This window comes from Pagrus major, chromosome 12 (genome assembly GCF_040436345.1).
Source record: "Pagrus major chromosome 12, Pma_NU_1.0".
Classification (NCBI taxonomy): domain Eukaryota; kingdom Metazoa; phylum Chordata; class Actinopteri; order Spariformes; family Sparidae; genus Pagrus; species Pagrus major.
The window spans coordinates 16298377-16319950 of record NC_133226.1 but is presented as its reverse complement, the minus strand read 5'-3'; the positions used below and the strand labels follow the sequence as shown (position 1 = coordinate 16319950).

The window sequence follows — 21574 nt, the reverse complement described above, 5'->3', positions numbered from 1 at the left end:
TTCCTCCCAAAGAAACTGACATCGTAGTACTGGTCAGAAGAATTTGTCCCATAGCACTGTTGGTTTTCTTGCAACATGAATAAAGCCTCAATGATTAGCTGATCACAAGAAAATTAGTATCCAACTATTTTCATAATCAATCGTTTCAGTCATTTTTCATGCAAAAAGGTCAGAGTAAATGTGTAGATTAGCTGCTTTTCTTAGTCATACATGAGAGTAAATGAAGAGTCTTTGGGTTTTGGGACTGCTGGCTGGACAAAGAAGCAATTTGAAGACGTCGCTTTGGACTCCTCTGCCCCCCTGCCCTGCATGTTTTAGATGTTTGCCGGCCCCCGACACACCTGATTCAAATAAATGGGTCGTTATCAGGCTTCAGCAGAGCTTGGTGACGAGCTGATTATTTTAATCAGGTATGCTGGAGCAGGGAAGCATCTAAAACCCCCAGGAACAGGACTGACAAACACTGGACTAAACGATTAATTGTGGAAATAATCGGCTTTGATTGATGATGACAATAATAGTCAGTTGGAGTCCTAATTACCAATTACCTTGGTAATATTGTAGGCTATAGAATGACATAAATGTTGAAATTACCTGGAACCTGGATTTGTTCTTTAATATTTTATTTTAATATTATTATTATCTCCTGCCGTTAAAGAAAATCTTAACTTATCACAATTAAATCACAAATCAAGCTTTATACGAGACATTTTTCATGATGAGATTAAATGGATAGAAGTGCTTTGGCGCTCAAGTATAAACTCATGAGCTAAATCACTGGTGTAGTCAGGAGAGCCTGATCGATATGTCAGATGGCTGATATTATCGACTGATATTGGCCTATCACAGATATATTGATATCGGCGTGTTGTCTGCTATGAAATTTTGTGGTTTTACAGAACATAATGGAGAAAAGATGCTGGGGTAGTTATTATTAAATTCCCAGGGGAGTTTACTGTTTCAGTGCACTGCTGTCATTTTAGACAATAAAAGTTTATTGTTTATCTGCCAAACATCCTGCTTCCATTACATATCTTTGTCACAAGTGTTTGATAACCACATTTGAGGGAAATGTTTGTATTTCGGCCAATACTGGAGTTTTTTTACTCCCTAATATTGGTATTGGCATCGCCCCCCCCAAAAAAATTGGGTCCTCTCTTCTTGGATCTCGTTTTCTGGATTTTTCAGGAATGCTACAAATTGAAATCATGTGGGACAGAAGTAAGGCTTCATGTTTGATTAAAACACACTGATCCATCTGAAACTGTGTGTCTGAATCTGTTGCACTACTCGACTGTCAGACAATGAGAAGGACAGGCTTCCATCTTTACAGTAGACAGCCCTGTCAGTCCTCTCTGCACAGTGTGCATACTGTAGTGAAGCCAGGGTGTAAACACAACTACACTTGCTTGCTTTTTAGATGTCAGGGCACGTGGAGCCACGAGTCCCCTCCTCCTCCTTCAAATTATTATTAACATCATCATAATAACGCACGCCTGATGGCTCTCTAGTGGGCTTTCTGAAGCTACTGGTGTCACATGTCTGCAAACACAAAACAGATGATTTTGTGGCGTGCAGATCGAGCTGCTGTCGGTTCAGTTAAACAGGTGTTGATCGGTGGGAGATGCGGGCTGTTGTGTTTCGCGCTGCACTACTTCGGTCTACATGTGGAACAAGAGGGCGATGTTCTCTTTTCTCTCTCGCGGCAATGTAAACAAACATGTCTACGGCGGTGAGACATTTGTTGCACGCGAGTCTCCCCCAGCGCCGACCCCAAACAATGTGACACGGCCCCATACATTGACTTTACAATTATGTAATATCGCCGTTTTCTTCTCGGGGGGCTGGCACACCACGTACCCCGGGCTCTTGCGCAAGAACTATTGGCGAATTCCTATCAAAACAGGAAGCTCGCATGGGTCAGAAACGGCTACAACACCAGAGGACCACTCACTCTCCACCAGCACCTACCCCCTTTGCCAAAGCTTTCCACAAACCGACTGTTGCGAGACGGGGGTGACACAAAAACGAGGCTTACCTGCTTCCCTCTGTAGAACAGACGCTGCTGCTGTGGGCTTACATTGAAGATGTCCTGTATTTTCAACCGTAAAGACTCAATTTTGGTCAATCGAGAAAGATCCTCAACGGTTCGCGTCTCCTTCCCGTCTATAGTACGAACCTGGATCCACATCGTTGCACCGCCCTGTTACGCTTCAAATAAATAGCAGATACAGCCAAATTCGGATGCGAGTGCTGTTTTCCAGGGGGTTAAAGGAGATAGAAATGGGGTAAAAAATGTTCAGGGCTCCATTGCGTTTTCCTCTGCAGAGGTAACGTCGGACTGGCTCGCGCAGGAGGTGTCTCACATGAGGTCGCGGCGCCAAGCAAATCTCGCGAAATAACGTTTAAGCGAGCACAGTTTGCAGTTAAAGGCACAGCTCCCTCCTAAATGTAAAAACAGAGCCATGTCTGAAGGCCTTCACAGTACAGCGCTACAGTGCTATTGTTGTAGTGTCACTTGACATAATTTCTTTATGTCAATTAAGTAAACACATTTTTTGTACCCCAAAGTCAGCAGTGGAAATTACATTCTGTGGTACACTACTTAAAATGAGTTGGGGGATATGGGTGCATGTATGCATGTGCATGGATATGCAGTAAAAGTCCATTTAAATGTAGTACCAAAAGTATTTACAATACAAAAATTCAGATATCTCCCAGAATAACCAATCAAGTGACACACTAAATTATCCCACTATACCTAACTAAAGTAGTGTACTTATTAATATCAATTTTAAGCTCCTTCATACCTGTACTACACTACATTTCTGAGGGAAATGCTGTTTTATTTTACACCACTACATTTGTCTGACAGTTTGCACATTCACATAGAAAATATGAGCACATGCATATCATTGCCGAAGCTAATATCAAGTAGAGCCATTTTGCAATGATGTAATTCTGATAGGGCCCTTTCTTTACCTTTTACATCTTAATGTACATTTTGCTGATAATTCTGTATTTTTACTTAGTTAAAATATCAAATATATGCATTGCATGTACTTTTACTTATAAAGTAGGGGTAGACCGATTATTGGCCCTGACCGATTATCAGGCCGATATTCGGCATTTTTCCAATTATCGCTATCGGTTATTTTTCTGTCAGATTGGCGATAAAATAAACAAATTTAAAGGGTGCTACTTTGGCTCTGATGCAGCGTCCTCTCACACAATGTCCCGCCCACAACACTACCTGATTGGTCACAATTAATAACCTATAAACCCTGAATAATCTAGATCTGGAAAGTATCTAGTAGCCCAACTAAAGTTATCAAATAAATACAGTGGAGAGGAAGTATGAAGTCGTAGAAAATGGAAACACTCAAGTAAAGTACCTGAAAATTGCTCTTAAGAATAGTACTGGAGCTACTTAGGTTTATTCCGTCACTGATTGTTTGTCATTTTGACACAGATAGTTGAATATCCCGTCCCAAATCTTGGTTTTCAGTCTCCTTGATTTCTAATAAGTGGTATCAGCCCTGAAAAAGCCTTATCAGTCAACCCCTAATTGAAAGATCTCAATACTTCTTCCATAAATGGTTCAGATTAACCTGTTTGGAGCTAAAGGGCCAAAAATTGTCAACCAGGCCTATTTTAACCTCTTGTTTCTCCACCTGCATTGTGTACAGTATCCCTATAGTGGAATATTACATAGTTTTACACAGGTTTACTGTGTGGCTACTCAGTACTGAAACTGAATAAACAAACTGACCTTTAAGGAGAACACAATTTCATGCTGTTTTACTTTGTTTATATTTGGCAGACCCTGCCATCTTTCTAGCTTCAAACAGTGTTCTGGGGACCTTATTTTCCTCTGAGAACAGCTTGTTTATTGGGAGTCTGTATGCCTGGCCTGTTGGCTGGTGATTCACTTTTGGTTAAATGTAGTGGTATGTTATAATATGAATCTACTAGAGATTAATCTTTTGTCTTCCCCCAAAAGACAATTATACAAGTGCAGCACATTCAAAATGTTGCTGCCTTGGTGCGAACAAGAAACAGTCAAACTGAGCCCATTGGCTTACAGTTAGTTAACAACTGATTTTTTAACTGCGGCTGCCCGTTCACAAATCACTTATTGCCCCTGGGCAAAAATACAAGTTGGAAATGCCAGAAACATAAACTTAATAGGCCCTTAAGATCGTTATAGGATGCAGTCAGCTAGTAGTGCCTCGAGTCAGAACCAAACTGGGTGAAGCTGCTTTTAGCTGCTGTTCTGCCCAAAGATTGAACCATATTCTTGATTGTCTTCAATGTCCCCAAACTTGAATCACTTTAAAAATTGAAATTAAAATCTCTCCTGTTCTCCAGTGCTTTTGATTAATTTATTTACTGCACTAACTGCTGCACTGAAACTCTATTTCTTGTCAGTTATTGTTTGTCGGTTTGTACCTAATTTAATTTCCTTCTGTTTTGATTCATTTTATTCTTCCTCCTAATTGTTTTATTGTATTCCACTGCCTTATGAAAAGCCTTTTGAAGTCCTGCCGTCCTAATTCTGGGCAGAGCATACAAAAATCTTTCATTTTATGTAGGAATATTGGTCTTTATTACTGAAATACACTGTCTAAGTTAAGCATTTTCGCCGTGAGAAAATCCATATCATATTGTTGCCATGGTGATATAATGATGAATCATGACACGCTAACACACTTTAAACTCTCCCCTAGGGCCGATTATCATTGGCTTTGCCTCTGTCCCTCAAAGTATAGTGCACACCACTGCAATGCACATCAGGGAATTATTCACCATTGTGTATCAAATCTATACTGGACTGAAAACCCCTTGCCTGACAATACCTCCTAGCTCAGCTGAAATCACTGTAAAGCACATGCCTCTAGTGGCATAATTGTTTAATTAACAATTGTCCCAGCTGGAGACCTCCTCAATGTGCCACTGGCAAGTCTATAACTGTCAGTGTAAAAGAATAACAGGCCTACATCTGCCTTCCTGATGCTGCATGCTCGTGAGATTTTTTTTTTTTTTTTCAAACTTGGCAGTTGTATTAAAACAATGACGAGGTGCCAAATATAGTCAGGAACACTGTTTCAACACATCAATCTGGTGATAAACAACTCTCACCCTACAGAAACATGTGGCCCTACATGCATCAACCTCGACAAAGTCATGGGCTATCCTGCCCTGATGTTTGTCTGTCAGGTTGATAGTGTACAAATTCCGTCTCCTAGGATTTACACACTTGTCCCAGACATGAACCCAGCTATAATCACAACAACCATAAGATGCAGGCTTGCATGTGGTAAACAACCTGATGTCAGGAGCTGCCTGAGAGGCTAAACAGAGGGCATAGAAGCCAGTGGTCACCACTCGCGCATCCGCTGCCTGTTGTACATGAGTGACCGGCGACATCTAGCGGCTACAAGTGAGCAATGTACACTGCTCAAGTTTACACTGTACACGGAACAGAGCCTACTGTGTCTTCTGTAAATTATTAAATGACACTTCAGGGCTCAAGTTATGAATGAAAGTGTACAATCTGGTGCTGTTGACTCGCGTTGTGCACACAAACCTGGTCGACGATGTGCTTTTTGTTTCCCCGAATGACAGCCGTCTCAAGACGCTCCTGTTTCAGTGACAAATAGCTGACACAGTAAGGTTAATAATACAGTGCAAATAGAGAGTGTGTCAGCATTAGCTCCAAAACCAAAATAACAATTTCGGTGTGACACGCGACCTGCCAGCTACGTCAGGGCAGGATGCGCACATTTGCATCGGGCTCACGCAGGGTGGAAGTGAACGGCACAGTAGTCCTCAAGCTAGACAGCAGTCGGTTACTAGCTTTTTGTAAACCCCACAGGGTCCAGAAGAAATCTGACACATGGCGGATATTTGTCTCTAAAGTCAACCTAGCAATTCCATGTGTCATAAAGTGGCTGTCAATTTGCAGACCTAGCGGGTTAGCTGGCTGGCTAGTGATAATGAACTGTTATGCATTGTCGGACAATCAGCTAGTGTTACTCCGGCTAACGCTCCTTTAGCCATCTTGCTGTCACTGGCATGACTCCGTGCGCTGACGACACGAGATGTCTGCATAACTTTTTATCTGCCGGACATTTAATTGCTACAACGTTTTCAGCATGGACAGCGAACGCAGCAATTGCAGGCCCCAGATTGGAGACAATAGCAAGCTAACCCAGCTAGCAAGCTGTCGTGGCTGCTAAGCTTGCTAAAAGCGGTCTCGCCTGGTGCGTGTCTGGACGTCGAGGTATGTTGTTTAACCAACCGAGCTCTGCGTCTGGTCAGTTTGTTTTGGTCTTATCCTGCACGTGATGGGGAGACGGGATGTGTTAAGGGAATGCACTATAGGACTCCCCATGAGCAAGCAGAGCAAACTTTGTTTACTTATTGTTGTTTTAACTACTGTTAGCTCGCTCGCTAACAGCTAACTTCAAGCTAGTTAGCCAAAGATCCAGGGAAAAGGAAAAGTTTGGAAAGATCAGGCACTTAGATAAAGTAAGTTTAACTGCTTATAGTTTAGACACAATCACACGAGTTAACATTTCTGTGTATCGTTTGGCTGTAATAATGTGAACACCTGCCATGACAAGGAATTATAATGTCAGCAAACTTAGCTTGGCGATCTTAGGTATGTCAGTTATGAAGACAATATCTCCCTGCTGTGCTTTATTTTGGACCTCGCAATATAAATGCTCAGTAAGCACTGTTTACTTGTCTTGATCTAGTGTTTAATTGCATAAAAACTAAGTTTGAGTGTTGTTGCAACATAAAAGTTCAACACAGTGACACCTGTTACCCACTTCAGGTGCCTGGACCATGGATCAGGAGGATATAACAGACCAAACCGCAGCAGCTTGTAGCCAACCCTTGTTCCACAACCAAGACTCAGCACCCCATCAGCCCAGCTCAGGCATCATGTCCTCACAATCCAAATGGGGGAACAGCAGCACTGAAGATACTGGCCTGGTCATGAATGAGGATGGGCTCAGCAATGGCACCTGTGAAGTTGAGACTATGGTAGCATTACACTGTCCTGGCGACAGTGAAGATGTTACTGCTGCACTTAGCAATGATGGCATGTCAGAGTTTTCTAACAGCGACCTCTCTCTACCTGAGGTCTGCATTTCCACTAACAGCAATAGCTTCGAGGATGACATGAACTATGAGGTCCAGCAAGCTTATAGAATATTCACTGGCTTTCTCTTAGACAAGCACAAAAGCATCACCAGCCCGTTCCTCTATCCCATCGGCCACCAGGAGGCCCTGCACGGCATTGGAGGTGTCCGGGGCTGGGGTCAGGCACAGCTGAGGCAGTCGATGTGCATGCAGAGGATGGAGGAGAAGTTTATCAATCAGGAGTATGAGACCATAACAGAGTTTGTTGCAGACTTCAGGCTGATGTTGGAGAACTGTTACCGCTATCACGGGGTGGACCACTGGATCTCCAAACAGGCTCAAAAGCTGGAAATCATGCTGGAGCAGAAGCTTACGCTGCTATCCAGGTAAACATAATGTAATTACACTGTTGAACAAATTGCTTAGCTGGCAAATACACTGGCTATCATAGAAGGCCCAAAGGATGTTTTCTACGTCTTTTGATCATGAGTTAATGTTGCTGGGCAACAATGTTTTTCTCCGTAACACTAGTATATTTATTATTAGTAGTAGCAGTAATAAGAGAATGGGAGTCAGCGGCATGCTATGATATCACAATTATTTTGTTATTGATCAAAAATGTACTTACTGTTTTAAATTCTATTTTTGTGCAATCTGAACAATTGTTTGGCTTTTGGGTGACATCAGTGGTGTAGATGCACTGTTTGTTTACTTTCCAGGCAGCTGTCATCAAGCAAATTGAATGATATTTACACATCAGTTTTTCCTCTCCCTCTGTCAAACTAGGACGCTGCGAGAGAAGACAACCTTGGCAGTGACTTCTAAAGGGCGTTTTGGTGCAGACGAGGAACGGAGTTCAGGGGGAACCTCAACGAGGAGGAGACTGGCGCCTCGCAGCCTGGCCACCATCACTGTTGGTGGGCATGAGTCAATTATGGTCCAGACTTTACGGCTGGAAGAGCAACAGAGGGCCAAGGATGAGAAGAGGTGAGTGAATATTTGAGAGAAAAGATTAAAATTATGTCACAATGTGAGTTTTTAGTTTTTTTTAATAATATTACAAGAAAAGTATTAAAACTTGGTCTGACTTTTTAGGCAACGTGAGCTTGAGAAGAAAGAGGCAGAGGAAATGTCAGCCAAAGAGGTCGAAGAGTGGGAGCAGACTTTGCTGTCACAAGCTTCCCCCCACACTGTGGACACACTTTGGGAACTCCCTGCTATAGGACACTTCCTCTGCCTGGCTCAGACTGCCCTTAACCTCCCAGAGATTGTATTTTTTGAGCTGGAGCGTTGTTTGCTGATGCCCCGCTGCAGCAGCCTCCTGTCCAAAATCATGTCTTCCCTACTGTCCCCACCCCAGCGGCGGGCCACTCTGCACCGCCGGCCTGCCCTGCCTTACCGCCGCTGGGAGTCAGAGCTCAGGCAGCGGGTCATGGGCTGGTATCGAGCTGTTGGTTCCTCCCATGATCAGCCAGGTCGGGCAGAGCAGCTTGGACTCTGCCAGCAGTTTTTCAGCACCCTTGGGGAGGTGAGTCCTTTGGAGGAGAAGCCCTTTCACTTGCTGCCCTTCTACCAGCGAGTATGGCTTCTGAAGGGGCTGTGTGATCATGTGTATGAGACACAGAAAGACGTGCAGGATGCTCTGCTGTCCCAGCCCATCCATGAATGTAGGGAGTCTATTTTGGGCTATGACAGCAAGGAGAATGCCTATATACATTTCCCACATTTCTGTGGGGCAGACCTGAGGATCTACTCCCAGAGCCCCAGCACACCCCCAGCTTTTCCTTTCCCTTCTGTTTGGGTCAAAAGGGTTGAAATGGAGCCAGGGACGGAAGGTGAAGAGTCGGATGGAATGAAGGATGAGGCGGTTAGAAGTGACGGGGGCTGTTATGGAGGCTCCATGGACACAGGAGAGTCTGATGATTTTGGAAATGGGAGAGCAGAGACACTTGGGTTTTTTAAAGGGGAAACCTGGGATGGAGAGGAAGTCAAAAAAAGATTTAAATCGTGGTCACTGAAGAAGGAGGAGGGGTCTGAATCAGGGTCCTCTGATGGAGAGTCCTGCGATGACTCTAAATTGGACTTGAAAACACACACTAACTCCTTATCCCCTTCACACACTAGTCCTATTGGAGGAAGAGTAGTGGAAATGAATTTGAAGGAAGAGACTGTAAAGTTGGAGCATCAATCCAAGCGGCTCATGATAAAACAGGAGCCGGGCTTCTCATTGGGTTCAATGCGCACCATTAAAGCAGAGACACAGGAGCCCTGTCTGAGCGTAGGGGAGCACAGCTACACAGGCCGGTCACCTGCTCGCTCAGTGAGTCAGGCCTCGCCAAGCAAATCGGTGGGGCTCAAAATGGAGGTAGGAGGTCCCTGTCAGGAAAACCAAAGATCCTCCTGTTTGGATTGTTGTAAAAGCAAAACTAGTAATATTAAATCAGAGGAGCACGAGTGCTGCTGTGGCACTTCTGGGCTAACAACACAGTTGTCTTCTGAGAGTGCTCAAAACTCAAGTGAAGAGAGGGTGAATGACAAAATCTGGACTAAAAAGAAAAAGCGGAAGAAAAAGCGAGGGAGGGAACAGCTGCCGAGGGTGAAAGGAGAGCACAAGCAGCTGCAGCACGTGGACAGGATGAGGCTGTCCCCAGCTGAGGCTGCCAAGTCTGCAGTGCAGAGAGTTGTTCCAACAATTAAAAGAAAAGACAAGAAGAAAAAACATAAAGCAGGTGAGAAAATGTCAACGTTGATGTTAAATATTAAGCGCGCGCTCATAGCTGCAAAATGATATGGAATATGATCTGAATTTGACATAATATTCAGTTCATTTTTTCCAATAATAACTTGTTGGTTCAGTGACTTTATATGTCATCTTGTTGGCAGGAAAAAAACTTGAATCATCAAAGAAAATTAAAGATGAACCTCCAGCTGAGCCATCATTTAAGGTAGTCACACTCATGTTAAAACACATATTCCCATATCAGTGTATTTTTATTACCGTTTTGATTGAGTAATCTTCATCATTTTTATATAATTGTGTAATTTCCAAATATTTTGTAAGCCTCGCCATTCTCCTTCCCCTCTTTCTGTCATAAATGAATTTTATTTATATAGTCCAAAAATCATAATCACATTGCCTTAATGTTATTTATGTGATTTACTAGAATGTGTTTTTCACCAACTTTTGAAGCCCAGGGCATGGGCTAATAGTATTATTATAATTATTGAGATTTTCTTACTCAGTATGTTATTTGTCCTCTCTAGTTGGTATGCACCAGTCTTGAGCAGTTGCGTGAGCTGATCAGTAAGACAGAAGATGAGCTCGATGACCTGGAGAGCACCAAAAAGAGATTGGTAGGTTATAATCATAGTTCGTGCTCCAGAGCCTTCTGAATTTGGTGTTGAAGTCAGTGTGTTCACACATTTTCTTACATTTAAATGTTGATGAATTGACCAAGGTTTCTTTTGCTTGTTTGAATGACAGGGTCGATGGTATTATAGGAGAGAAGCAGTTAAAGACCTCCACAGCACTCTAATCAGACTACTGAATGAGCTCTCTCCCTGGGAACCTAAACTTGTCAAGGCCTTTCAAAGGAACAGGTAAAACTCATAACTAAATCTTCATGGATACTTTTCTTTTTTGTCAAAGCTTTGTTTTGATAGAGATTTTTGGTTTTGTACAGTTTGACATTAGTTGGCCAGCACAAGCGTAATGACCACAATTAAATAGTTTTTTGTATCATATCATCATTACTGGACTAGAGACAAATCTGGGCTCTGTTATTTCTTTTCTTCTACGTCAGGCTTCGTTTGAAGAAGGAAGCTGATGATTTCAAAAAGCATCCAGAGTACAATAACTTTGTGCGTGAGGAGTGTATTTCTTCATCATCATCGTCATCAGACGATGAAGATGAAGAGAGGGATTTTGGAAAGGAGGCTTGTTCACTCTCGGATCATTTTAGAAGATCGGAAGAGGAAGACATGGTTCCCAGAGGTCTTTGGAGTGGAGGTAAAGTAATAAAACTAGAATCTAGGCTAATATTGGATTTTTTATTATGCTAATGTAATGATAGAGATTTAATTTAGTTATTGTATTTTTAATTTCTGGTCCTAATGGCTGCAGCGCCATTCAAACACACAGTTCTGAGCTTATTTAACTGTCCTAGAGGAAATTAAATGAACGTTACAACCTGTCTATTGTTAGATGTCTAATCAATCGGTGCATCCCTAATAGACATCTCCATTATGTTCTCAGCAAGCTCCAAGGAATTTGCTGCAGAGTCTGCTGGAAGTAGAACGGTGATCTACGTACCTTCCAACCACCTAAAACACCCTCTGGCCAGCCCAGAGAAAGGCTTCAGTCTGAGTTCAAGAGTTCAGACTGGCAGCAGTACCATTACATCTCCTGCTGACTCTGGGACACAGTCTAGATCTGAACTGATCCCATCAAATCAATCCAGGGATTCAAACTCGGCATGGGCAGCAAGGGTGCCAGCTCAGACTTCACTTTCACCCAGACCACCCATTCTCCACCCCACCACTGGACTACCTAAGGGCTACACGCCCATCCCCACCCTGCTGGCTAAGAGTGTGGGAAACAAAGTGACCTTAATGAAACGGCCTGCTGATTACCCAGGGGTCAACAACGTAGATAGACGGAGCAAAAGGTCTTTGGTCTCCCTGCCTACCTCTGCAGTGACTACCACAAAACTCTCAAAAGCACAAAGTTCTCCATCCAGTTCCCAGCAAAAAGTACAACAAATGCAGGCACAAGGACGACAACAGACTGAAGTTGTTAGACAGCCAGGAATGGCCACAGTTACGGCAGCTCTTCCTAAATCACCACAGACCAAACCAACCCAGAGTGAACCAAAAAATCCTGTCCAAGTGGTGTACAAGGTACCTGAGAGTCTTGGTCACCTTGTAAGGAAAGACAGCAGCAGCCCAGTCAAGATCTCTGTTCATCCTGTCATGGACCAGAACACTGGGGAGAAGATCCTGCAGCAAGTGGTGATCCTGCCTTCTAACCTTCTCATTCACAAAACTGAAGAAAAAGCCTCTTCCTTACATCAACACCAATCTAAGGGCATTCAGGTCCCAATTTCTAAAGTGGCCAGTCCCTTATGTATGTCCACCAATGTGCCTGGGTTCACCATTCCTGAGAACAGAATCCCTGTTCAGCAAGTGGCTCCCCTAAAAGATGCCAGGACAGTGAGGACCCCTTCTCCATCTGTTTCCCCTCTTTTGCAGCAGGGGGGCATGAGCACAGCAGGGTTCAAGGGGGCACAAGTCTGCAGTACCCAAGCAAGCAAAACACAAGGTGTCATGCCAGTCTCCTCATCTATCACAACTTCTTCTAGTGCAGTTTCTACTGAGCCTATAAAATCCATAGACCCTAAACAGGAGCTCAAGACTGTGTGTATCCGTGACTCTCAGTCCATCCTGGTAACAACTAGAGGAGGCAACACAGGCATTGTCAAAGTTCAGACATCCTCTGATCAGAATGCGCTTGGTACTTTGGGCGCCAGTCCAGTCATCACCATCTCACCTCAGTTTAAAGCCTTCCTTGTATCCAAGACGTCACCAACTATTTCTCCTTCTGTTCCCCCTCAGACTTCCCCTTGCACGATACCAGCAGTAACAAGTATCTCAGTGGCTCAACCTCAGAAGCAGGTTTCTTCAGTATTAAAGTCCCCTTCTGCTGTCACGACTCCCATGCTCACTGCAGTCACTAGTAGCATTCCCGTTACAGGCCCTGGAAACCAGACTGCAAGCACTACTGTTGCTTTAAGTCAAGGCCCCAACACCTCGGCTAGTTCTGCATTTGCAACAAAGATTGGCCAGCTATCACAGACGGCTGCACCTGGTTCTCATATACAACCTTCATTAGTAAGAAACACTGTTGTTGTCCCATCACTGAGTAGTTCTGGGGTTCCCCAAGTTCTTACGAAAGCAGAGCTCATCAGCAAGCCCGCCGTCAAACGGGCCAGTACAGATGAGAGATCCCAAGTTACTAAATTCATCCTGGTTACTCCCTCTTCTTCCTCCGCCTCAAATGTAGCCTTATCGAAAGGTACACCCTCTTCCATAAAATCACTTCCTAGTTCAAGAGTCATGTTCATCAGCCAGCCCACAGCGACATCATCCACCACCTCCGTGGGAAGCATTCCAAAGCAGGTGATGGCAACTGGGGCTAGTGGACAGCTGCTTACCCCTTCATTATCAAGTCAGACTCCAAAGATGGGATTAAGCCCAGGCCAATCTGTTGGTGGTGTCAACACAGAAATGTTGTCCAAGGTCAAGAACATCACTCTGCCCTCAGGTGGGTTTGTTTAATGTGATGTTAAATGGGATTCTCATAATGTCTGCTCTATTTTGTGCTTGATTTGGTCTCTAAATGTTGTTATGATTGGAAATTTGTATATGAAGAATTGGAAGCTTTTTTAATATGTAGTAGGTTAAATATTGCATTGAAAAGGTAATCAATAATATTGTTCTCTCTGTGTCTCCAGGCATTCAAATACATTTGTCAGGGAAGACAACAACCATTGGACAGACCATTGGAGCTCTGTCACGTTCTCCTTCCAAGAGCACACCAGTGTCTGTCTCGGATACAGGCCGTCCAACAGCCAGCACACCTATAATGGTCCCGGTTACCAGTTCAAATACCATCACAAGCCCTTCTCCCCAGCTTGCATCACACGCTTCCCTGACCACCAGCTCTCGGCTCCAGGGTATCCCTTCCTTAACTATGATCTCCCACCCAGGCTCTTCAACATCATCTACTGCTGCCACTCTGACTGCAGGAAACATGGTCAAGAGGAACCTTGGTATGCCTCCAAATATAATGTCCAGCAACTCTCCTGCTCAGGTAACCACTACCACGCAGAGTAGCCCTGCCCAATCCTCCACACTTGCTCATGTCTGTCAGCCTTCAAATATCCAAAGTGGCATTGGTGAAGAAACCACCTCCTACCTATCTTCCTCTCAGCTTGCTCTCAATAAAACTCAAACACCCATTTCCTCTGCAAAAACCACCAATTCCCAATTCACCACCTCTGCGACTGGCACAATCCAGCAGAGGATAGTCATCAACACTTCTACACCTCTTGCTGCTGGCACACAGATCCTGCTTAATAATGCACGTTTTGTAGTTCCTCCCCAGGGTTTGAGTCCAGGCAGCCACGTCCTCATCATCTCTAGCCCTGCACCACAACAAGTGCCTACAGCCAGTGCCAGCACTGGAGTATCAGTACCTCCCCAAGGGGCAAGCCATGTCACTGTTGCCCCTCGAGCACCAGTTTTGCCCCAGTCACCAGTGAGGTTGCCTGGTGTGCCAGCCGTAAGTTGTCCTTTTGTAGCATGCACACCTGCTGTTGGTCCATCAATGCTAGCAACCACTCCCAATGTTACGCCAGTCCAACTAACAGGAACACCTGGCCTGGGCTCAACGTGGTTACACAGTAAAACGAGTGTAGTTTCTGCTCTGCCTAGGTTGCCAGCTGCACAGGTTGGTAATTTTGCATCACCTCCTGTAGGTACACCCACTCTGGTCTCAACCCCACCAAGATTAGGCAGTGTACCAGTTGCCCCAGTGGCAACCAGTGCCCCTGCTCTCGGCTCAGCACTGGCCACAATCAGGTTGGCTGCTGGTACACCTGCACGAGCTGAATGTCCATTCACCATTTCGCCTGCAGTTGCACCCCCCTTATCCAGATTGTCAGCACCTCTATCATCCTTGCCTGTTTTACCCAGCCAGTCAGTTCCTGCACCCCTCTCCTCAGCTGCTGCTCCTGTGGTAGCAGGAGGCACACAAGCTTTGCACTCTTCTCTTCCTGCCCAACAGGTGGTTTCAGTGACAACCCCGGGCCCAGTCATACAGCCCCAGCAAACAGCAATTGGAATTGCAACACCCTCAATGGCTCAATCGCAGGCATTAGCACATACAGGACTAGACAACACATCAATCAAAAAAACGGGGCCTGGAGTCACGCAGCCAGTGCTTGCTGGCACACGAACACAAGTAATACCCACAGTGGCTGTCCCACCAATTGTTAGTGCGGTGTCTAGGATGCAGACGCTGCCCGTTGCTACGGTTACACCAATCGGAAACACTGTCAACACCTTTGAAACGGTGCCTGTGGTGAACGCACCTTCATCCAGCAGCACGGTAATAATCACTCAAGCTCAACCAATCGCATCACTGAAGACAAACAACACCATCCACCCACCTGTGGTTCTGACCAATCAAGCACTTGGGAAGCACTCTCTGCAGACCTCATCCTTAGGTATGCATACCAATGTAGCATCCAAGCTACTCATTAGTCCTGATGGTGCTGTTTTAAATACAGTTCAGTGCCAGATCAATCCAGCAGAGCTGACTGCCCGCCCCAGACCACTGGATGCACTGGTGACTTCCCCTAACAGTTCCACTGGAGCACTACACACACATGATTCCTCTTTACAGCCTTCACAGCCAGACAGAAAGTGCACCAATTAACTGAGACTGTGCCAGCTCTGTGAGGACTCAGACACCACTTTTCAGCTGCTTTGTTTTCGCAGGTCTCATTTCCATTGCTTGTAGTAATCTTTGGGTTAGTTAAAGAACTGCTTTCCAGCTGTAGTTTGACTCGTAACTTACTTTTAGGATATAGTAGGTTACACCCTTTGGTTAAATTATCTTAGAGATTAACTGTATGCTCAATCAGACATACAGGAAATGTATACTGTGATGGGTTTCTTAAGTGAAAAGCTGTAGAGGCTGCTCTCAGATGAATGTTAGACTCTTAACTGTCCTTTTTTTTTTTCTTTTTTTTTTTACTTCATGGCCAGTAATGACAACTGTTATAACAATTCAGTAGAATGGGAAAGTCGATAAAATGAATTACAACTCAAGCTTTTGTAATACTTTTCAGTGCCATTAGATACCGCTTCAAGAAGTAATATTTGGGATACTGTTCAGAGGCACAACTTGCTCTACTTTATCCATCAATTTGAACAATATAACTGTCTGTATCCGGATTCTGTCACGCTGTCCTTTTCAACTAGTAACTGATGACTACATTTTACTTTTTAGAAATATAAATATACTAATAGATGAATTTGTACTACATGTTTGAGCCCATATAAAAAGTTTTGAAGTCACATTTATTTATTTTTACCATATAGATTTTTCAAAAATATTTACTAGGTACATTTTCATTGAACAAATGTGGGCGTTACTGCATGGAAATAAACAATGCGACTGTCCCCAACAAGTGTGATTGACCTTCCTTATAAACAGACTCTTGTGAAATCATTTTTTATTGTTTATTGAAACAACCGACTGTATATACATTGTGTTCATTCATGTGAATAATTTTACAAAGTGAGGGATACATCATTTCCACCTATTGGTATATTTGGCTACAAAGAACCATATTGACATTGACATCAGATTATATATCATCAGACAACAGATGAATTTTGGAGTTTATCCTCCAGTTATTTCCTTTCTTCTTCAGACATCTGTCCATCTTGTCCAAAAGTCCTTTTAGGGGGAATAGGGAGGAGGCAGCGGCCCTGAGGAAATCTTTTCATAGGCTGGAGGAGCATTAGGAATCTGGAGAAGAGTGGAACAAATACATTGCATACAAAATTAAACAACTGAAACTTAAGATAAAAGTAACCACACTCTGACGGGGTCATACATTTTAACTGGACCTTGATTATGTTTGACTTTTTTATGGCTATAATCGTTACATCAAAAGCTGACGTTTACACACATTTGAGGCACTCTCTTGGGGTTTAAACAATTCCAGTCTTTGTATTAATGGACTCCACTGAGGGTCCTGCATGGTTAAAATGCTATTTGCTTTTTCAATAGAAAATGATAAGAATTGCTAAAGGACACTGTGCTCTTTGTAACTCCAACTCATATGAGAGGGTGCTGATCTGATACTTTTCCCCACACACATGTACACACACATACCTCCCTTGGGAATGAAACATTTTTAATACCTACCCCTAGTCTGGTGACAGAATAATCTCTCCTTCAGGCATCCATTACATCACGTTCACGTGTTCTACACTGTTCAGAGCCTGAGGCTTTGTACTAAACAACTACCCTCTGTTGCAGACTTCAGGTGGTGTCAAGTTAAATTAAGTCTGCCCACTAGTTAACGGTTGATTGATGATGTATTAAAAATAATAGATATACTTTAAACAGGCCAAAAACAATAATAATTTGACTTCTCGTGTCCAGCTCTTGTTTTTGTTAAAAAAAATTGTAGACAGTAAAAATGTTGGACTTGGGGACAGGGAGATGTAGTGATACAACCAGTAAAGTAAGTCATGCGGTAACCGCCTATCCCTCACCGCAGGTCGGAAGCTGCCAAAGTCAGTTAGAGCCATCTTGTTCTCTGCTGAAGGTCCTGCCTCTGAGTACTGGCCCCCTGTGAAACCTGGTGACCCTGACCTGGGGGTCTGCAGAGAAAGAGATGAGGACAGAGTGATAAATTGGGGGGGAGACATACAAGAAGGAACAGACTATTGAAAGAGATTTTAAATAGGATTAGATTCATGTGAATATGCTTTATTATATCAATTGATTGACCCATTAAAGGTACGAAAATTAGTATGAAATTTCTCAGAAACATTACAAACCTGATTTTATTGGTTAGAACAATACAGACTCACTTTTAGTATAAGAAGTGAAAGCAGATTCTTCATTGAGGGGAAATATGATTGTCTCACCCTGATTAATTTATAGCCATTCCTCTTCTTGAAAAACCAGCAGCCCAGGATGAGGAGAGCCGCCAGGATGACCACCAGCAGAACTATGCCAACTGCCCTGCGGTGCGCAACAAAATCGATACAGAACATTTAGTTCATGGCTTTATCTATTACTTAAGCATATCATATATCATATTTTATAATATTCACCAAAACATAGCTGTCTACAATAGATGCATATAAGAAAGACCTGTTTCAGAGCCCTACAGTACAACCCAGGCCTTCCCTGATTTCAAAATAAAATAGATACACATACTCCTCAGCTCTGACGTATCCCCGTCTGCTGCTGGCAAAATAAATGTTGAAATCTCCACGAGGCATCCCGTCTGTACAATTACGCGGCATTCAGCTGAAAGTCAACAGAAAATCAGTTTATAAACTGAGCAAGCACAATGTAGTAAACAGCTTCAAATCATACTCCTTAAAGGCCAAATCAAGGTTATGAATGGCCTATAGAATAATTAAAAGTAGACAATCAACACTCATTCCCATACCAGGATGCAAATGCAGTAAGCCTACATGGTTATCAGTAACCAAATGCAGCACATAGTCAGTCATGACACACTTAACCACCATCAAGCTGTGAACTGTTAAATTGATTTGTCGTCCTTTATTATCTTATCAATTTTCTTTGGGTTTATAATAGGCCCATCTCATTAAAATAGAGATGAGATAGAGATATTATGAAAATGTATCTGTATATTTATATATTTTTTTAAATGTAAAGCCACAGCTATTCTGTTTGAAATACATCTGGCTTATCTCTGACTGCTTTCTCCATCCACTACTCGGACTACAACATCTTCCAAAATAAGAAAAAGTATTTATTTTTTGGGAAACACTTGATGCTGAACTATCCACTGACGTTGGTCATGATGTGGCATTGGCGTTTTGGTGACACATGCAACAATTATGGGTAAATTGCACACTGATATTGGCTACTTCATGGATCCGAGAGCCCTATCCTGTTGCGCTTCATCCTCTCTCTCTTTCTCTCTCTCGCATCTGTTATAATGCTCTCTCTACCACTTCTGAGGCACTAGAGTAGGCTGAGAAAAATAGTGAAAATGTAAAGCCGCACATCATGTTTGTCACAACTATAGGATTAATACAATATGTAACATCTGGGCAGTTAAGGTATAAAGAGTATAAATCAACAGGTTGTATCGATCCAATCGATTATATAAAAGGAGCTGCTCTACTTGATAACATGCTCATCGTCATACAGTACTTGACAGCATCACCTGTTGTAGGCTGGTGGATGCAAAAGTATTGCAGCATCTATTTGTCCTGTTTGATCAGGTAATAACAGGCTATTAGGAAATTAAAAATGAAAAGTACTCTTTGCACAATCCAAAATATTCTACAGTAAACCAACAATAGAGCTCCATCTGCTATGAATAATACATGAAACAAGCAAACCACCATCTTACCAAATTGGATAATTAGATTGCAGAGAACAGTTCCTCTGGTCAGGGTGCCTTCTGAGAGAGACTGGGTCCTCGGAGCTCTGTGTTATTTCACTGCTCAAAAATCTCGCCTGACTCGGTGTGTGCCGTAGAGCAGAGAGGGGCAGAAAACCCTCATGACCGTCACGGGTTAGAGGCTCATGGTTAAACCTATTGAAGCAGAGTAATTACCGTGAAACCCCGCGGTCCTGAACGCAACACTATTATCCACTCGTGAAACTACAGGCGTCAGCTGCTGGCTTTTCGTATGGATGTGTGTGTGTGTGTGTGTGTGTGTGTGTGTGTGATCTATTGTTATACACAAATATCATAATCCAAAAGCTACAGTAGGCCTGGTAACGTGTCAACACAGGTAATAACTAAAGATAGGGAGAACAAATAAAGTTTCCCTAAACCCCCAATTCAATACCATAACAAGCTACAAGTGCCTTGGAAATATATATATACACAAATACCAAAAGAAATTCTATCTAAATATTGTTTTTTTCATTAAGTATTACAAAGTTAAAGAACACATACCAATATTTAAGTTATTCTCTTCTGAAAGACTAACAGAAAACATGTTAGATTATGATTTATGGGACTTTACAAAAGATTGCCATGATATCTGAGTGATAATCTCATTTTGTGTCTGCACACAAAAAGCAAAACAGGAGTCAAATAATAATCATCATAAAAACTTTATTTATATTGCACCTTTAAAACAGTTTACAAAGTGCTTACACTGGCAAAGCTAAAAGTTGGAAACTCAGGAGGTCAATATAACTGAATAAACACAAAACATGCGAGCCAGACAGACACAAGCCCATATTAAGAAGTTAAAACACAAAATACCAATATGAATAAATACAAATAAAAAGAATAAAAGCAATGAAATGACAATAAAACGACATCTCATGAGATGAATTAGATGCAGATAAATTGAATAATGAAAGGATAGAAAGACTAAAGGGAATCAAAAAAGGATGACCTCACATTTAAAAGCAAGTCTATAAAAGTGTGACTTAAAAAGAAGTGAATAAATATCCAAAAATGAATACTTATCATAATCCTTGTCACTGCCAAGCCATCAGTCTACTGGCATATTAGAGAGAGGGAGTGCTATTTTTGTTATTATGTGTAATAACAACAAGTTAATGATTCAACAATAAAACTTGCTTCACTTCACTAAACTTGCTGTTACATAAAAGAAGCCCTGAAGGCATCATTTTTAGTCACATATGACTCACATGCCCCTATGCTGCCTCTGGTCCTGTGTGATCCTCTGAGTCATGTCGAGCATGTGTTTTCTTTTATATAAATCACCCAGTTGATCTTTGATGATAGTCCTTATCCAGAGTTAATGTTAAGCAGTATATTATATTATTGTTTAAGAGTGCATTTTCTCACAGCTGCTCATTCCCAGTTCTTTAAAATGGCGCTTATTGATTTTGTTTGTTTTCCTGGGCCTGAACTATTCTCCTAATGGAAATGTCCCAGTGTGAGGAGGGTAAGCTTGGGAGTCAGGAAAGCAGGCAAGGGACAGCAAAAAAAGTTTGCTTTAGTCTGCAAAAAAAAAAAAGAAAAGAAAAGAAAAACACATTTAATTTTCCTCCACAAGAGGGAGACCAAAACCTGATTATGAAGTCGAGTCAGTCTTGATTTGTCTCAGGCTGAGACTCACTTCTTGATCTCAGTGGGTCTACATGTTGGCCCATTTAATGCTATTAATTAGTGATCTTCTTTTCCGACTGGCTCGAGGGGTTTCTACACTCCTACATTCCTGAATAGTTTGGAGCATGTGAGAAAACTTTGAAGAGGGGCAGACTTTTTTTTTTCTTTTTCTTTTGCAGCTTTGGGGTTAAGTTTGTTTAGGGAAGCAGCCAGCTGATTGGCTGGCTGTGTGATGTGTTTGCGTTGTAGTGATGAGAAGCCTGCATACATGATCCTCAGGTAAATACAAGGAAGATTTTTTTTTTTTTTTTTTAAATCTGATCAGAAAATAACTGAACTTTTTGTGATGGAATTGCAGCATAATTGTGGGGAAGATATTACTCAGCTGGTCAGAAAATGTAAACATTACAAATCAATACCATGCACAAAGAAGACTCTTACACCAGAGCTGGATTTAACTAGCCTATTTCAAAATAAAATCACAATAAAAAACAAAAAAACAAACACGACTGTGATAGCAAAAG

General features: G+C 42.5%; 3 protein-coding genes across 4 annotated transcripts in view; 1 reads left to right on the top strand and 2 right to left on the bottom strand.

The window, feature by feature from the left end:
- LOC141005536 (E3 ubiquitin-protein ligase UHRF2-like) overlaps window positions 1-2336 on the bottom strand; it is a 33273-nt gene extending 30937 nt beyond the window's left edge. For both annotated transcript variants that reach the window (XM_073477398.1, XM_073477399.1), the window contains exon 1: window positions 2039-2336. In XM_073477398.1, the coding sequence (XP_073333499.1) occupies window positions 2039-2191 (153 nt within the window). In that variant the 5' untranslated portion in view covers window positions 2192-2336. The remainder of the gene's footprint in view (window positions 1-2038) is intronic.
- A 3506-nt stretch (window positions 2337-5842) lies between these two features.
- Window positions 5843-16404, top strand: LOC141006265 (uncharacterized bromodomain-containing protein 10). The gene is made up of 10 exons (XM_073478416.1): window positions 5843-6286; window positions 6845-7541; window positions 7942-8142; window positions 8251-9884; window positions 10039-10100; window positions 10420-10509; window positions 10640-10755; window positions 10959-11164; window positions 11411-13477; window positions 13668-16404. Exons 2-10 carry the CDS (start codon window positions 6856-6858, stop codon window positions 15653-15655), a joined length of 7050 nt encoding a protein of 2349 aa, XP_073334517.1. The 5' UTR covers window positions 5843-6286; window positions 6845-6855; the 3' UTR covers window positions 15656-16404.
- A 283-nt stretch (window positions 16405-16687) lies between these two features.
- On the bottom strand, window positions 16688-18273 carry mlana (melan-A). Its single transcript, XM_073477502.1, has 4 exons — window positions 18185-18273; window positions 17890-17986; window positions 17512-17619; window positions 16688-16756 (listed from the first exon to the last, which is right to left on the bottom strand). Exons 1-4 carry the CDS (start codon window positions 18271-18273, stop codon window positions 16688-16690), a joined length of 363 nt encoding a protein of 120 aa, XP_073333603.1.
- Window positions 18274-21574: the final 3301 nt, after the last annotated feature.

Bases quoted from the DNA above. Each gene is read 5' to 3' on its own strand.
- LOC141006265 (XM_073478416.1), top strand. From the start codon at position 6,856: ATGGATCAGGAGGATATAACAGACCAAACCGCAGCAGCTTGTAGCCAA. The intron at 7,542-7,941 runs GTAAACATAATG...CTGTCAAACTAG, and splicing joins AAGCTTACGCTGCTATCCAG to GACGCTGCGAGAGAAGACAA. The intron at 10,756-10,958 runs GTAAAACTCATA...CTTCTACGTCAG, and splicing joins AAGGCCTTTCAAAGGAACAG to GCTTCGTTTGAAGAAGGAAG.
- mlana (XM_073477502.1), bottom strand. From the start codon at position 18,273: ATGCCGCGTAATTGTACAGACGGGATGCCTCGTGGAGATTTCAACATT. The intron at 17,987-18,184 runs GTATGTGTATCT...TGCGCACCGCAG, and splicing joins GGATACGTCAGAGCTGAGGA to GGCAGTTGGCATAGTTCTGC. The intron at 17,620-17,889 runs GTGAGACAATCA...CTTTCTCTGCAG, and splicing joins ATGGCTATAAATTAATCAGG to ACCCCCAGGTCAGGGTCACC.